Source organism: Lagopus muta, chromosome 4 (assembly GCF_023343835.1).
Source record: "Lagopus muta isolate bLagMut1 chromosome 4, bLagMut1 primary, whole genome shotgun sequence".
In the NCBI taxonomy this organism is placed as follows: Eukaryota; Metazoa; Chordata; class Aves; order Galliformes; family Phasianidae; genus Lagopus; species Lagopus muta.
The window spans coordinates 4,574,660-4,592,549 of NC_064436.1; the positions used below are offsets into that span (position 1 = coordinate 4,574,660).

At 40.1% G+C, this 17,890-nt stretch overlaps 1 protein-coding gene across 10 annotated transcripts in view; it reads right to left on the bottom strand.

Moving 5' to 3' along the window:
• Positions 1–17,890, bottom strand: part of MARCHF1 (membrane associated ring-CH-type finger 1) — a 284,313-nt gene that overhangs the window by 111,347 nt on the left and 155,076 nt on the right. For 3 of the 10 annotated variants that reach the window (XM_048942363.1, XM_048942365.1, XM_048942366.1), the window contains 2 exons: positions 4,738–4,777; positions 4,569–4,652 (listed from right to left, as the gene is read on the bottom strand). The exons of 6 other annotated variants lie outside the window; for them this stretch is intronic. In XM_048942363.1, the coding sequence (XP_048798320.1) occupies positions 4,569–4,652; positions 4,738–4,753 (100 nt within the window). In that variant the 5' untranslated portion in view covers positions 4,754–4,777. Of the gene's footprint in view, positions 1–4,568; positions 4,653–4,737; positions 4,778–17,890 lie in introns of those variants that run through there. One more of the 10 variants, XM_048942373.1, reaches the window with a different exon arrangement.

A 17,890-nucleotide genomic window follows, 5' to 3' on the forward strand; every position in this document is an offset into this window, starting at 1 on the left:
TCAAAAGCCTCTGTGCTTCACAATTGCCATGAAAATAATTTCACAGGGATATGTAAGTATTTTCTTGTAACACAGGAAAATGCCTTTAAAAATGCTACCATCATTACATCTGCTTTAAGTTAAGCAAGCATCACATGAGGGTACATACTAAAAAAATATATTCCCATTAAGAACACTAGGCTACCACCTGTCCCTCAAAATCATGGCAATATCTCTTAACCTATTTATAAGCTCTAGGGAAAATATTAGCTTTAACTCTAGTCTGGCATTTGAAGTAAATGTTAGCAGCTACACTACTATGGCATTTGAAATCACCATTAGGTTTCAGCTTGATTTCTGACTTGAAAAGAAGATGTTTCCAAAAAGAAAGCAACCTCCACAATAAATAGACAGACATCACATTCAGAAACAAATTCTAACGTTTTTTTGTTTGTTTGTTTGTTTTTTAAGGCACAAACATCACAGTAAAAATAGCAGATTCAAATCTAATGCACTGTACTGTCTCCCTAGATGTCCAAGTATTACTTGGACAATAATTACAGCCTCAAAAGTTGCAGCCTTTCTGCCTTGCAAATGGCAGAATGTGGAATCATTGCTGAAAAAGTATAGTCCTGTATCTCTTACATATCACAAAGCTGTGCAGCATGCAGAATTAAATTATGATAAACATTGGGTTGGGGGTCTGAAAGAAAAGAGAAGAGCAGACACATTTACAAATGAATGCAGCAGCACTCAGTTTTTATATATATTGGAGAAAATTCCTCCTTGTATTTTATTACATGCTATGAGGTTCTATGAAGGAAAATAATATGCATCATCACCTCTGTCAGAACAATATATTAAGAATAGAAGAATGTAGTAGGCACGAGAAGAAAAAAAATCATGTTAATGATGTTATCATATCATATGATCACAATCATAATTACGTTAATTAATCACAATTATGTTAATCCTTTGTAAAAAGGTTGTGTAACTGTGCTTGTATAAAGGTAGTGCTACCAGTCTGAGCATACATTTATTTTTTGCACAGTGGTCACGGTAGGTTTTAAAGTTAGTGTTTCCTGAGCTCACTCAACTTCACTCACCTATCCTGTCCAATTTTTTATGTATGACAACTTTCTGTGTGCTTGACCTTGCCTTAAAATAATATAACAGGCTGTTCTATGAAGCAGTGTACACCACCAACAAATCAAATCTGGTTTGTTCAATAAACGTAGGCACTGCCTTTCTTCTTAGTTACCAGAATAAAGAAAATCAGGTCCAGAAAAACTATTTAAACGTTATACAAATACAAAATGGGGAACACTCATTGATGTGGTCCCAATGCAATCGAGTCAATATCTTCAAAAACTACAAGATTTGGAGTCCTGATTTGTAGGTCACAGACTTAATTCACTTTGATTAAAAGTTTTAGTAACAAACTCTTCTGAAAACAGAAACCAAAGCGGGCATTTTTCCATCACAGAAACATAACCACAAGTTTCCATGTACATCTAGGACTTCTCTCAAATACTGAATAAACTTGAATTAACTGCTGAATCCCAGAGAAGTCCACATCATGGTGTGAATCCAGTATTCTACACTTCAGTCTTCCTTACTGCAACAATCTTTTCCAACAGCATTAATAAAGAGTAAGATTAATAAAGAACAAGACAACTTGTTCAGTTACTCGCTGTGGCCAAGTCTATCAGCATTAATGAGTGGTAAGCCTTCCTAGAGCCATCGAAACAAACATACTGCATCTGCATATGGATTTACAGTGCAGTGCTACTGTCACAAGTCAAAAAACACTTTGCCATTTGCAGTGCTACCTTGTCATTAGATTACACTTGCAGCTTCCTAGTTGCATCTGTTGCACAAACTCTTGTTAACTACAACTTCAGTAATTACTGAGGAGGCAAGTCACCTAAAAATCACAGGAATTGACTGCAGAGAAGTTTTTTCTCAAGCAAGGGATGTAGTATAGAAAGATTTCTTTTAAAAGCTCCCCATAGCCATCGTTATCATGTTGGTACTCCTAACTTTTGTCATTTTTCCATTATAGGCACCTATGGCCCATAATTAATAATGAAGTGGCCCATAACAAATACTGCACTTAGCATCCTACAACTTCGGCAGTCCTTGTTAAGCGAGCGAGGTGCCTTACAAAATCTTTCAGATAAAGCATGTCTGCAAGCAACTGAAAGCACAGAAGAGCATTATAAAATGAGCTGCATCGTGAATCGTATGCAGCAAAAGTTCTTAAGTCAGCCAAATCTATGTAATTCACTGAGAACCTGGTGAAGCATTCTCTCCACAGAGCTTTGCAAGGAGGCAGAAGATGAACACTTCTTCACAGTGAACACTGTTGTAAGGACATCTCATGTAAAATTCCCAAGCAAGAACAGCAGTTGGCACACAATCCTACAAACTGCTATCCTAGCAACTGGAAAATACTTCAGTTTTCCACATGTTGATGCCCTCATCACTGCAGGATGATCGTTTAACTTCTTCCTCTAGCTTTTTCACTTCAAGATCCCTACTAGTGGAAAGGCAGAGGAAGCAGGTACTCACACAAACAGTATCAGTGACTCCCATGAACACAGAGCAACTGAAAAGCAGTAAACCCAGCAACACAAAGAAACACTGTGTTTAAGCAACAAAGTTCCCCTTTGCGAGAACCACTCTGTGCAGGAAAGGCAGGGATAGAAGACTACTTCAACAGGCTTGAGGCTCCCAAAGCACATCCACAAAACAAACTTGATCTTCATGATTTACTTGAGATGTAGCTGTGATATGAAAAACAGTACAATACTCGAGTTACCACGTCCATCACTCCGGGTAAATGACAGCCATAAGGGAGAAGCACGGATCTGTGCAGTAGGATCCAGCTCTGCCAGCAGAGGGCAGTTTGGCAAACTGCAAGCTGGATTTTTTTTTGCTATTTAATATTTTTCTTCTGAAAGTAAGAAAACTTTCGTGAGCTTAACCAACCAGGTCATTTTGCTATTTTTTGCTATATGAGTTACAAAAATTCAAGTAAAGTCTCTTGTTTTTCTCAGATATTCAAGTATTAATGAAATCTTGCAACCCAGCCCTCGAGTGAAAAAAAAGAATAAAAGCATATGAAATTACTCTTCTCATTCAGAAGCTCCATAATTCCCCCTTTAACTAACACACTTATCTGATCTGTACACATGTTCCAAGTATTCCTCCGATGAGTCTAATGACAAAGCCAAAACCATAAGGCAATTAAACCATTTATGGCCACAGGCATGTTTTACATTTTTACATACATTTTCAAGGCTATGTTTTATGCTTCTATTTTTCAAATGTCAAGTCTTATTATAAAGCAGCTTCCACCTGAACCCTGACCCTCAACCAATCACTAGAAGAAAACAAACAAACAAAAAACAAAAATACCAAAGCACAAGCTTTCTGTTTCAGAACAGAGATATCTAGACATGATTTGCTCTGATATCAGTACTACCAATAAGTAACTGGGGCTACTTCCAGAGAAGGACGATGCGTATAGGTGTTCAAAGACAGCATAACCACAATCCATGAACTTGTAGGAGTCAAATACTGAGCAAAAAAAAAAAGGCATGCTACATGACAAGCCTGCAAGCTTACCAATATTTTTCTACAATCAAACATGCAAGGAGTATCAATCGTGTTGAACTTAATTTCCTGAAAACTAAGTCAAACACACCACAAAACAAGCGAAAACACAGGGATACAGCTTACTACCTTATCACACAGATAATACTGATAAGACATGACTTTTTTTTCCAACAGTTCTTTACTTCCCATACAGCAACAAGGAAGGCAAAAAAAAACAAAAGAAACAGCAGATGTCTGCTATGTACATCTACTGCTACATATAGTAACAGGCTGCTTGTTTTTTTGGGGGTGGGGAGGGATGTCTGGTTTAGTTGGGAAATCTTTTTGGTCTATCTATGCAGAGAAAAAAGATTTCTATCTATGAAAGCACCATTAGAAAATGGCACCAGTAGTGAAATATGAGGGTACAATTTCTTCTTACTTGGAACAACAGCATATAACAATTACTGTGAAGGAACACTCGTATGTTTATGAATCAAAAAACACTGATGCTTTTTAAACAATAATAAAGATAAGTTGCTGAGCTCATGCCTATGCTTGCTATGAATAACACCTGCATATCAGAAAGGCAGGCTTTAACATGGCACTTTGCTGTTTTTAAACGGAGATAGGAATCTTACTAAAGCTATTTTTTCATCTAAACCACAATTAAGCAACTGCTACTTGAAACCTTTAAGGAACAATGTCTGTCAGCAGCAGTGGACTGCACGCTCAGAAATAAAAATGTTAAAACTCCCCACTCCCCAACGCAGTTTGTAACTACTTTTATTTTCTTCCAGCGTGCTCTTTTTTTTCCTCATAAAGCTGCAATGTTCTCAGAGGAGTTTGCTTCAGCGTGCTAAAGCAGGCTGCAATCATTTGCACTGGGTAAAGCTACAGCACAGAGCATCCTGCTGAGCAGCCGCAAACACTGGCTACAAAAGGCAGACCAGCTGTACCGTACCAAAGCAAAGCCTCCTTCTTACCTCGACTTCCTTGCTCTTCTCTTTGTTTCTGCCCATTGAACTTCTCCCATTGCTGGCAGCCTCCCGCGCCGGAACTACAGAAATCTGTTGGAGAGGCATTTCTACAGTGCTGCAGGTTGCCAATACCTGATTGGATGCCTTATATCTTCACTCCCCCTGAGTAGCCCACCTGTATAATTGTTCATATCCTTGCTTTGCCAAGCTCAGCTCTGAATAAAAAGGGGAAAATATTATTTGAGAAACTGTGTAGCATATGCCAGGGTCTTCCTTCAAAAAACGTGAAGCAGAGCAAACTGAAAAGACAAATGAGAAACAGCAAGCTGAGTAGCAAGGTGCAATAATCCAGAGTTCCACATTCTCAGAGTGATGAGCTGCTGCAAGTCGTAACTCCTCTGCCATGTCCCCAGAGCACCCCTTTCCCCCCTAGCCCTCAAAAGCATTGTGGGAGACAATTCAATTTCTGTGTTACCTAATAACTGTCATGGAAACCAAGGAAACCTAGGTCTCGCAGGCCCTTATTAGCGATCGCTTCCTTTTAATGGCACAGGCTCCCACATTTGCAGCGGTCGCCACTTCTGCTTTTGTTTCCCATCTGATTCCACAGGAGTCCACTAAGCACCCAGAGGCAACGCAGTTGTGCTGACTGGGTAAAGCAGCATAAGGCTGAAAAGCTTAGTGCCCTATTTTGGAGCCAAAATCTCCTCCTTCAAAAGCACGGGGAGCTTGCTGTGTCCTTCATGCGTCTACAATAATCTGCTTAGGTCAAAGGATCTGCCTTCAAGTGAAGAGCAGCGGTGAGTGAATGAGGTGTAAAAATGAAGACAAGACTGGGAGCAATTGCAAACGTGCCTTTCTGAAGCTGATAGTAAAATGTTAACCCTTCGCTGGGCTCTTGTTTTCCTGAGACATCCCCAGGAGCAAGCCGAAGGCAGACCTGCATCTTTACAGCAGTCACCTGCATTGAACACTTAGTTCACATGAACTTCACCCATCCAACAGTTTCAGCTCTCTCCTATAAAAAGCAAAACCCTTGAAAAACCAATTCATCACCTCCCTTACCCTCAAAATACACCAGAAAAGAATATCCAAGGTGCAGCATTACAAAAACAGATAATAGGAAAAGAAAATATATAACATTTGGACCTCTTAAAATATCAATTAGTCTTGATAAAAACTACAAATTCACACAAAACTGGTTTTAATTTTAGAAAAAGCGAAGATATATTTGAGATCAGAAATCCAAACCATGGCACTGTATAAACAATACAGGAATGAAAGCAAGGAAAAATAAAACAGAGTAAACACCAGCAACGTTTTAATACATTGTCAATTAAGAAAAAAGTATGACTCTGCCTTGGAATAAATCATCTTCATATCCAGCTTTACACAGTTGCATTTGCACGGTTGAGTCACCATCCCTGGATGTATTTAAAAGCCATTTGGATGTGGTGCTCGGGGACGTGATTTAGCAGAGGGCTGTTGGATGGTTGGGTTGTGGTTGGACTCGATCTTTAAGGTGTTCTTCAACCTGAGCGATTCTATGATTTTTAATTCTCACATGTAATTACTGCAGATATACAGCTTCGTTTTTTCTTACGGAACAACACAGGGAGAATTTAAAGCACTGCTGATGTATATATTCATATTAATGACACTGATCTGCAGTTAATATCCAAGTTAGTCTGAATGCATGCTAGCACAGGGAGATTTTTCTGAATTTTAAATACACATCAGGGTGGAAGAAAATAGGAGCACCCACTTCTCAAAGCAACTGTACCTTTGAAAGCATACCAAAACAACAAATGTCATACTCCAGACTGATAATGTTTAACTATTAATCTGAGACTGCACTATAATGTAAATGAAACTTCTCCTTAGCGTAACAAGAAGTTTTAAAGCTACAGACGAACTCCTTTCTTTCCTCCAGAGGAACAAGCGGATTAAGAATCCTTGAACCTGGCTCTGCTTGTCACCTTAATCACATACCTCTGTGATAAAATGACTGGTAGAAAACGAAGCACCTTGAGGTATCAAAACGAGCTTTCTGTCAGTGTATTTCCACATCTAGCAAAGTTTTACAAAGTCAACGTGCCTTATAATACTGTGCCAATAATTCTCCATTTTAAACCATCTAAACGTGAGGTTCAAATCAGATTTGTAGGTTAACCAGTAATCTCTGTAATCTCATCTATGTCTTTCTGAGTTAGTCAGAATAAAGACCTTAAAGGGTGTGATGTGCTTAGTCCTTTTTAAAATTATTAAGTCTCGTGGCCCCTTTCCCTCCCAATGAACCTAACTATGCCATTAACAGCTACAGAAAAAAATACATCTGACCTAGAGGCAGGAATAGGCCTTTTTATTGAGCAAATCCAAGCTTGCATTCTGCATAACAGCTTCATTAGTTACCTTTGCTCACCATGCCAAGACCTCAAGAAGTTAACATGACACTGTCCATGCTGTTCATATGCCAAATATTCTACTTGCCACCCAGAAGACTCTCGTCCAGAGTGTTAAAACAAGCCCAAAACAACCAGGCTGCCAACTACTTTGTGTATAAACGTGAAGATCACCACTGCTTCCAGATGAAGAAAGCTGTTGGAAGACACGGGACATACCCAAAAGCATATCATACAAGTCAGTGGCAGAGCTGGGGCCAGGATCATTTTTTCCGTTCAACACTCCAGTTTTGTGTTAACTCTGCTTCTTCGTGTGCGCCACAAAGAATCAGAAAACCCAAAGCCTTTGCATCAGATGTTAATACACGTATGATTTTCCTATCACCCAGCCTGATAGTCCCCTGACGCAGCTCCATGCCATTCCCTCAGGTGCTGTCAATGTCACCAAAGAGCAGAGTCCAGTGCTGCCCATCTACTCCCTGTGCAGCCACCAGAGCTCCTCTGCTCTGGGCTGAGCAAACCCAAGCAAACTCAGAGCTGCTCCTCACACATGTAAGAATCAGACAAAACCAGACTACAACGCAAGTCCTACACAGGCTATTTATTTCTAATTAAATCAGAATCTTCTCACCGTACTCATTCACACAACGGTGCTACAGTGCATTAAGAAGAGAATCTGATCAATTGTGACTCACGGTCAGATCTCGGTGACACAAGGAACAAGGAGAGAAGGAATCTGTAATCACTGAGTCTCCATACGGCCTTTAAGCCAAAATTTATGCTGAATTAGAGAAAAAATTGTAGACATTGTAGTCCTTACATGCTGGTATGGTAGACTCCATATAATTAATCAAAAATAAACACTGGCTATGAACGCAAGATGTAAGAGAAGGTTGAAACTTACGGACTACTGTAATGAGATGCAATGTCCTCAGAAATAGTGGAGAAAAGTCACACCATGTACAGTGCACTCCCTTTAATACCTCACTGGGGAGATCATGCTCCCTCAAAGGCTTCCATGCATGTCACAGAGTTCTTCACACACCCCATCTGACTGCTAGTCTCTACCTCCAGTGCCATCAGTGGCCACTAACATTGAATTATTATGGCTGGAAAAGCCCACCACCATCATGCAGTCCAACCAGCAAATGACAGTCTGGCAGAAGAGGCACATTAAGAATCTGTAGATAGATCCTACCTTTCAGTCTGTCCCACATGTGCACCCTAGAGGAGCAAGTCTGACCATCACAGTACTATGGAAGTGGATACCCACACTAGATAACAATCATCCAAAACGAAGTTCTGTCATGAGCAAGAGTTTCTATCACCTAGATTAAGAACGCAGGCAGCAGGTATCTAAAACAGACAAAACAACACCAGTGTAAACCAACCCCTTGGGCTTCACAGCATCTTCAAATTACATCCCATCAGAACCAAATGAAATTTTTAGATCAATGAGAAATTGCCTTAGATCTTCTCCCATCTCTCAGAGTTAAGAAGAATGAAAACAGAAGTTAAAACCTACTGCAGTGCAAAGTTAATCCTGAAATTAGGGCAAACATGAAAGATATCTTTAGTGAAATATAACTGAGGAGATTATTTTTAATTATTCTGATTTTCCTGAGCGGGAAGACTTGTTCTTCTCTCCCATCTGACCAGTATGCCTTAACCATCACACTGTGAGCAGGCTTCCAGCAGAGATGCCTCAGGAATAACAGCTTGAAGCAGGACTCTTATTCAAGTGAAGCCTCATAAAAAGCACAACTTAGAAGTTGTTTAAATGAGGTGAATAGAAATTGTCTTCTTTGCAAGTTAAACATCAAATGGTGGAGAGATGTCTTATCAGAAGTCACCACATTGAGCTGATATGCCTAGACTTGAATGTAGCCATCATGTTACCAGACCCCTACGCAGCTCCCCCTCCAGTCCACCTTCGGGCTCACAACTGAATTAAGTGCTGGCAAGGAACACTTGATGCAGTATAAATATGCATGTACTGGAAGTATTAAAGAAGCAATTCTTTAAAACAGACCAATGAGATTGGGTATTTTTTCTATGTTAGTACGTATGATGCTGCACGTAACTATACATCAATCAATTTCACTACCAGCATTACTAAGCATCTTTCTCTTCAACAAAGAAGAACACAGCAAAAATGGACACAAATTTCAAAAAGCAAATCAAGAAAGAATAGCTGAGAAGAGACTGCATCATTAACAAACGTCTGTTGAAGCAAACAAACAGCCGACTGCTGCTAGTTAGTCTAACCTGCTGTTAGACTTCCAGCAATTACACACAAGTTACTCTATCAGTGCAGTTTCCTGTAAATAAGTTTGAGAACAAGAGTATAAGTGCACTTAGAGAACTTACATTAGACAGTCATATGTGCCTGCACCAAAGCACTGGCGGTACCCCATGACTTTCATAAAGATTTACATGCCTTTGGTCCTGAAGGGCTGCAGATGGCTTCGGATTTTAAGAGGTGCACGCATTCATTTATTTTACTTTGGTAATTATGACCAGGAACCGTTCAAATTACACTGTAGATTACACTAAGGGAAATAAAAATGTATATGGCAGTAAGCAGTATCAAGAGAGAGGGGCCATAAACGAGTGGAATTAGGGACTAAAGCTGCACTGAGATTCACTGTTGTCTTTGCCTCCTACCACTGCTAAGCAGAGACCTTCAAATGACATTCTCTTCAAGCAACACATCCTCAGTAACATATCATAGCATATTAACCTCCCTCAAGTCACAGACTACCACAGGTACTGCCTACCAATTGCTCTCACGCACCAGCACAGAAAATATATGACTCCAAATGTTAATATCAAAAGGAGCAGCTGAGACTGTCCCATCTCTGCTGCTTTGCAGGGAACAAGTTCTGGATGTTCGTCTTTCAGAGATTGCTACATTTCTATTTGTCAGGGCTCGTGTTTGCAAATATGTTCATCATTTACATTTTTTCTTTAAGTACGTGCCGTGGTTATGGAAAATAATGTAAAACGTAAGGCAACACGGTACAGCAACACCATTCAACAAACTGACAGGACTCGCTGCAGAAATCTTTCCAGTTAATAGCAATACACCGAAAACTTACTAAAAGCAATATGCACATCAATTTTGAGGCTCCTCAAAAGACACTGTATTCAGCAGTCTTGGTAAGTTTCTGGGATGCCTCTTATTCCAAAATGTACACTGTAACTGAAGTATCAAAAAGTTTACCTGGGCTAGAACCGTGGGTTAGATTTAATGAAAGTGAGGTATGAAAGGACAGAACAATGGTAAATTGAATCAGATGCTGCCCCTGGCTCTTAAAATCAATTATTTTTGTGTCTGCTTGATAGTTGAATTAAAAACAACTGATTTGTACCATCAAACAGAAAAATCTTTCAAGTGGATGCCTCCAATACAGTGTTAGCACTAAGTTTATCATACATAACTAAAACAAAGCACACTATTCCCTCATCACTCCACAGTGACCCCAATGAAACAGCAGAAGACTTGCACAGAAGTTCTCCAAAGTGCCAGCTGTCTAAACAGCTTAACTTTCACAGAGTACAGTGACAACTTGAGATATCTGTCTATATGTAACCACACCTCATGAAAACAAACAGAAGTAGTTAAATGACAAACCTGTAGTCTGAACAGCATGCTACTTCTTTAATCAACGTCCATCATAAAATAAGAAGCATTCAAGAAGCTACTTACACAGCAGTGATGTGCAGTTACTCACCACAGGTAACTCACTACAGACAGACCTAACTTGTAGCAGCAAACTCATATCTATGTGCATAGATGCTCCAGTGCAAGTAGCTTCACCTTCACGATCAACACTGCCCTCACAACCACAGCTCTCCCTAGGAGCAATAGTGAGCCTTAGCAGTATAAAAATAAGGATGTTATTTCATAAAATCTCAGTGTATGACATTACACAACCATTACCAAAACCATTCCTGGTTTTGCCACGGTGAACATGTAGAACTGCACATGTCATGCTGTGCAGCTGCACACATGAGCCTAGCTGTCTGGCAAGTGCCTACTGAGTTGTTGGCTTATGCTTATGACAGAAAAAATAACCTGGAGGTACTAAAGAGGAGAGGGTAAATACAGACATTGCCACTTACACTATTAGCCACTTAGCACTGGTTTTTGTTCTTTATTAGGTAACTTCTTAATGACACTCTTGTGAAAGGTAATTCAGCTCTCAGAAAGCAGTCAACAATGGTTACGACAGCAACACTGAAATGAAGCAATCAGTGGAATCCATCTGCTCAGTCATAGGTGAAACGCTGCAAAACTGACTCCAGCAACCTCCAAAGTAATGGCGTTACTCAGAAAGACTGGACTTCAGTTCTTGGCCAAGATTCAAAGCTATCACTTGACACAGGGCCAGCGCACTGTGGGAAGACCTTGAAAATCTAGATGCGACAACTATGTGAATATTAAAAGCTTTCTTTTAGACACCATCTGTCACGTTTGCTGAGCGTTAGCTGCTTTGTCAACTTCAGATACTGGAATGCTCAAAGGACTTGAAGAAAATGCAAGAAGATAATAAAATTCAAAAGAATATTCATTGAGAACACCTTTTATATTTTGTCAACTTCTCACAGTTGCTTACTGCTTATTATTCTGCATTTCTTCCTTTATTTTATAGTTACTTCTTAGAAACTATAAAATATTGTCATATCGCTCCTGTTCCCACTTTGCAACAGCCCCTTCCTCCAGTCCTCCTTCAGAAATGCCTGGATAGAGTGTTAACTCTGACTAAATATTCATATTGCAAAAGCCTCATTTCTCTTTCTGTTTTTGATATTCTATTCCATAATCAGCTTTTATTGAAAATAGTTCAATAAAAGAAATCTTCTATACGAGGAAGTTTTCACCCTTATGTCCAGCCTGCACGTTGTCTGGCTTTGAGGCTTCTCCTGCTGCTTCTGAGAGAGGATAGCTCATTCCATTATGATAAGGACACCATTAAATTAGAACAGCACCGAGTTCAAAAAGACCTGTGGAAATTTACATTACAGAGGTGGAAAATTCACTTTGAACTCACTGGTGTTTCTGACCCACAAAACCTCCTAGCTTCATCATCTTAAAACAACTGCATGCAAGTGAGATGGGTTATGCTTCTCCTTAATGCTACGAAACAGATTAAACAAGTTCTAAAACAGATTCAGTTCACATCTAATTGTAGTTCAGGTACAGGATTAAGTAATTTTTAAAACACAGACTTCATATTCTTGAAAAACTGCCTTTAATATCCAAATAATTCATAAATTTAAGACTAAACAGACAAATTATAAGTCAGTACCACTCCTAAATGATTGCTGCCTACTACGCTGTTTATACTTGGAAGGAGATAAATTCAGTATTATTTGCTTACTTTCGTACCCAGTATCTCATTTCCTTTGCTAACAAATTGAAACTGCTGCGAATTTAAATGCTGGTGTTTCATTATGTAAGGAAATTACTGATGTTTTTCAATTAAAAAGTAAGCCCACGAGGAACTGATGCCTGACTGATACATAGGGTCAGCAGCCCTGTTCGCCTGAGTAAACAGATCCGTAAGTAAAGCCAAGAACTTCAATGCAAATGAGCCACCAGAGGGAGCTCATCCGGCCTTCGGAGGATAATAGAATTATATTGACATTGGCAAAAAGTTAATTAAACAGCTTTTCTAAGGGCTGCTGACTGAGTTCAAAACAAAGCACATTCCCCGGCTGAAACTCTACATGCCTGGGAAGTCTAATGAAAACAGAAAAGGTTGTTTCTTTAACAAATGCAAAACGTTTCTGATTAAATAAGGTAATTACAAATAGAAACACACACTAGAGGCATTCTACTGCACATGCTGACATACACAAGCCTTTTTCTCTCCGTTTCTCTTCATTTTCTCCAGAAAAAACAAAATTCCAAAGTGGTATAAATGACAAGCCAAAGACAGGAAGGTTACTATTACACCAACGTTATAAATATACACCAAAAACTAAGCCACCCAATCAATAAAAGGATATTTAGTTCTAATACAATTTAGTTTTTATTGGTATTTACATAACTGTAATTATTGGTTACTTTTAGATGACCACTGCAAGACCAGACCTTATGAGTTTACTGCCATAACAGAGTTGTTTCATTTTAAATTTTAGGGGACCCAGATACAGCAAACACATTCCTCAAGCGTTTTCTGACAGGTCTGGTGTGATGTTATTATCAGATCTGTTAGCATTTTCTGAAGGGGCACACTGAAGTAGGAACTACTCAGGTTATCCTATGGTGTTTACTGTCAAGTAACCAAGAGTTTTGCTTGCAAGAGTCTGTCTGTTACTTTCCTATGGAGTCAGAGATCACAATGGTGATTTGGGCAGGGAGATGGAGAAGAAGATTACTTGCTAGAGTAAAAGTACCTTTTAACATAGACAACTCTGCAACTCTGCCTGGATATTTCTGCAGATTGCATGCCTTAAACGCTCACCCCCACACATCACAGAACCGTTAAGCACGGAGAAGATCTCTCTGATCATCCAGTCCAACCACCAATCCGCCACCCGCTAAACCATGTCATTAAAGTACCACATCTCCATGGTGCCTGAACACCTCCAGAGATGGTGACTCCACCGTCCCCTTGGGCAGCCTGTGCCACTGCCTCACTGCTCTTTCTGAGAAAAACATTTTTTCCTCATACACAACCTAAAACAGACTTAGTTGCATTATTTGTTCACATACCCATTATTGGCTTCCTAAACACTGCAAGAGTAATTTAATTACACTTTCATCTTACCTCTACCTGGACATTTGCTTTCACAGAGTTAAACTACTACACTTAATTTTCTTTCAAGATTCAATGAAAAGCTGAGTACTCTTCAATAACATAGGAAAGTATTGTTTTTATTGTGAACTCCTGCATGAGGACACTACAAGAAAACTACTTTGCTCTATGATTACACCAATACTTCAGCACTAGGACAAAAACCAACCTGAGAAGTCACATTCTTTAAGTTTCACTAAGCACTTCAGAGAGGCAAGCTTTCCCGCTCATCTGCTTCGTCTTTGCTGAGCAGGATTTTTCATCACTTGCCTACATCAATCAGGAAAAAAGCTGCTATCCACTACACTTTCTGAAGCCATCCTACCAAAGAACACTTTTAGACAAAGCAAGCAGAGCGCCTCAGTGAAAAACTGCTTTTTTTCCTTTTTTAAGGCAGTTAGAAGTGGTCATTGAGAAATTTAATTTAAGGAAGGTCAGATCTGTCAATCTCTGGCATGAAAACAGCTATTGAAATTCATTTTCAAGATTGTATTAAAGTAAGCCAGATTGACTAGCTTGCCCCCTTTCCAAGTTTCTTCACAGCATCCTTTAAATAGGCTATTTTGTAATGTAAAATGACTTACCACCTTAGTCATTATCACACAGCAGAACAGTTCTAAGAATCACTAGGAATCTAGGGTACAAAATAACTCTTAGAAAAACCTCTGAAGTCTCTGGTCAGGAAGCAATTAGTTGATAGAACAAGACAGTAGAAAACAAAATGCTTGAGATTGTTTTCTTCACATGAACATTTTATGTTCATTGCAGGCTAAAATTTGTCCTTGTTCACAAGTCAGCTTAAGATAACAACATCCCTAAAGAGTAGCTTGAATTTAACAATCCTTCAAATGACAGTAGAAGAGTGATTTCCACACAGTAGCAATGGCTGTGACACCACTTACACTACACAAAGGAAAACCCACCTCCAAGAAAATAAGGTCGTTTTCCAGTAGCTCACAATGACAGTATCAGGGCTGAGTAGAAATCTGAAGCTGGACAGGGGAAACTGACAGTTGGATCGAGTGCACACTCAGCAGGTTTGCAGAATACAACAAGCTGAGCGGTGCAGCTGAAGGGAAGGGATGCTATCCAGAGGGAACAGGACAGGCTGGAGTGGTGGGCCCATGCCAACCTCATGAAGTTCAGGAAGCCACGTACAAGGTCCTGCACTTGGGTAGGAGCAACCCCAAGCATAGATACAGATAGGGTGGAAAATGCTTTGAGAGTAGCCCTGAGTAGAAGGATTTGGGGGTTCAGCTGATGAAAGATTCAACATGAGCCAGCAATCACAGAATCACAGAACAGCCTGGGTTGAAAAGGAGCACAGTGATCATTTAGACCCCCCTGCTGTGTGCAGGTCACCAACCAGCAGCCCAGGCTGCCCAGAGCCACATCCAGCCTGGCCTTGAATGCCTCCAGGGATAGGGCATCCACAGCCTCCTTGGGCAACCTGTTCCAGTGCCTCACCACCCTCTGAGTGAAAAACTTCCTCCTCATATCTAACCCAAACCTCCTGTCTCAGTTTAAAATCATTCCCTCTTGTCTTATCACTATCCACCCTCGTGAACAGCCTGATTATACTCTCCCCTCAAGTACTAGAAGGCCAAAGTGAGGTCTCCCTGGAGCCTTTTCTTCTTCTCCAAGCTAAACAAACCCAGTTCCCTCAGCCCTTCCTCATAGGAGAGCTGATCCAGCCCTCTGTCCATCTCAGTGTCCTGCTCTGGAACGGCTGCAAGAGCTTCACGTCCTTCCTGTGCTGGGGACCCCAGGCCTGGGCACAGTGCTGCAGAGGGGGCCTCATTGAACCTCATTAGGTTCACATGGGCCACTTCTCCATCCTGCCCAGGTCCCTCTGGATGCTTCCCTTCCCTCCAATGCATCGACTGCACCGCTCAGCTTGGTGCCATCTGCAAACTTGCTGAGGCTGCACTCGATGCCATCATCTGTCATTGATGAAGATGCTGAAGAGCACCGGTCCCAAGACCGACCCCTGAGGGACACCGCTTGTGACCAGCCTGCACCTGACACAGAACCATTGATCACAGCCCAGATTTACACACAGATTTAGATCACACAGATTTAGAAGTTGCTACTGAAGATATAAACAAGACCACTGACTAGAAAGAAGCATCACATGCCTCTTACACAGTGAGGATGCACTCATAAACAGCTGCCACTAAGAAACGTGGACTGAAAAACAAAATCACAGGAAATACTCATTTTTATAGGACTTTTCACAACCTTTTTCCTCATTTTCACTGTTTCTCCCTTTTTCCCTTAATATATATATATATTTTTTAAATCAGTGGGAAACTAATGAAGGCTGCCCATTTCAAAACCATTTACACTATGAACTTGGAGCCATTTTCTGTTAATAAATTCTGCAAGCAGGTTAGCATAGTTATCAATATGGTACTTGGTATGGCAAACACACATGAACGTCTTCTCTCTCACAGAAGACACTACATACAGACCACATCACAGGGGACTCCTGCTAATGTGTGAAAAACCTGCTTCTTCAACATGTGGTGCTTTGTCTAATGAGGCATACACATAAGTGATCATTTTAAAGCCTTGAATATACCAGTGGAAAATATCTGTAACTGCCAAGGTAAATCCAATGACTGAAATGAACAAAGGCTTTGGACAATATTAGAAGATACTGCGTTCATTTAATAAGCAGCAAATGAGAAGCAAATGCCAGCTGTAGTATTAAAAATGAAAAGAAAGAAAATGAAAAGCATTATAACTTTCGAAATACCTTTGAAAGGTTTTCTTGACTCCTCTTTAATTGAGTTTTCCTCATTATTAAGTTCAATTTTGGTCTTACCATAAAAAAAAGATACATTAGATATCAAACATGCTTCATGACATCAACAAACCAATTTGTTTAAAGTAACAGAAATCTGAAACCATACTTTTGAAACCAAATGATTCCTAACACTAGCCAAATCTCCATTTCAGTCAAACGATAGCCTGTAGTGGAGTGGGGCCATTTCTGAAGTCCATCAGGCAAGGATGCAGGCACAACACTTCAGTATTTCCCAGAGGGATGCATCTCAAAGCATCCTGAACAAGGACTGTATCCCTTAAGTATTCACAAAAACTAACAAGGTACACCCTGTTCTGATAGTTACTTTTTCTAATCATCCATTGATAAACTTTGTACATATGATACTTAAAGAATCATTTACTTCAAAAAAAAAAAAATCTATTTCATTAATAGAACTTGATCCTAGTCATCTCTTGCTCACCTCCTCCAATAACCCTCAGCTGCCTATCACAATACTTCATAACCCACATCTCATCATACTGGCTTTTTCCAATGTAACCAATGAGTTCCAACCAACTAAAATGAAAAGCCATTACTCTTATCCCACTGAAATTCTCACTTCAGACACCCAAGGAAAAAAAAAAGTCCTTACTGGTACTAAGGAAACCTGAAGCAACACCACAGAGAATAAGACCTATAACAACAATACAGTAACATGCATTCACCAGAAATACTAGAAACCAGATGCCTTTGCGACACAAGGCAACGAACGAGGCAGTTTTGTTCTCTGCTATTACTCAGCAAAGAATGAAATCTTTTTCACAGCCTGGAGACAGGGCTGAGCTACTAACTTCAAAGTGCAGTGCCACGAGATTGGGTCACCCAAGGTGCAGCTACTAGCTATAGCAAAGGCTCAGCTATTCGTGGCACTGGGTCAAGACTTTCATTACATTCATATTGCAAAGACAAAATATTCCCTTTCTTGCTGCAGGCTGTGAAGCCCACTCTCAGATTCAGCTGAAAACAGGTACAAATCAGTTTTTAGAGAAGACCCACAGGTGCCCTACAGCTGCAATTTTGGGAACTGTTTCCTTTAGAGAAGTGCTGAAATTCCCCACCATCCCCTGAGCACAAGTCTTTCGGGGTAAACGATGGGAAACAAAAAGCTGTAAGGATTGTCCTTTGAATTACATAGGCCAGTTTACCCAACAAGCTGGATGACTGCGTAGCACACATGTATGACAGTCTGCTTTCAAGAGCCACCTGTTATTTCTTTGCAGTGAATCACCACTCCATTGCAATTTTCTTTACAAGCCAGTTTTCAAGAAACATTCTTTCAGTCGT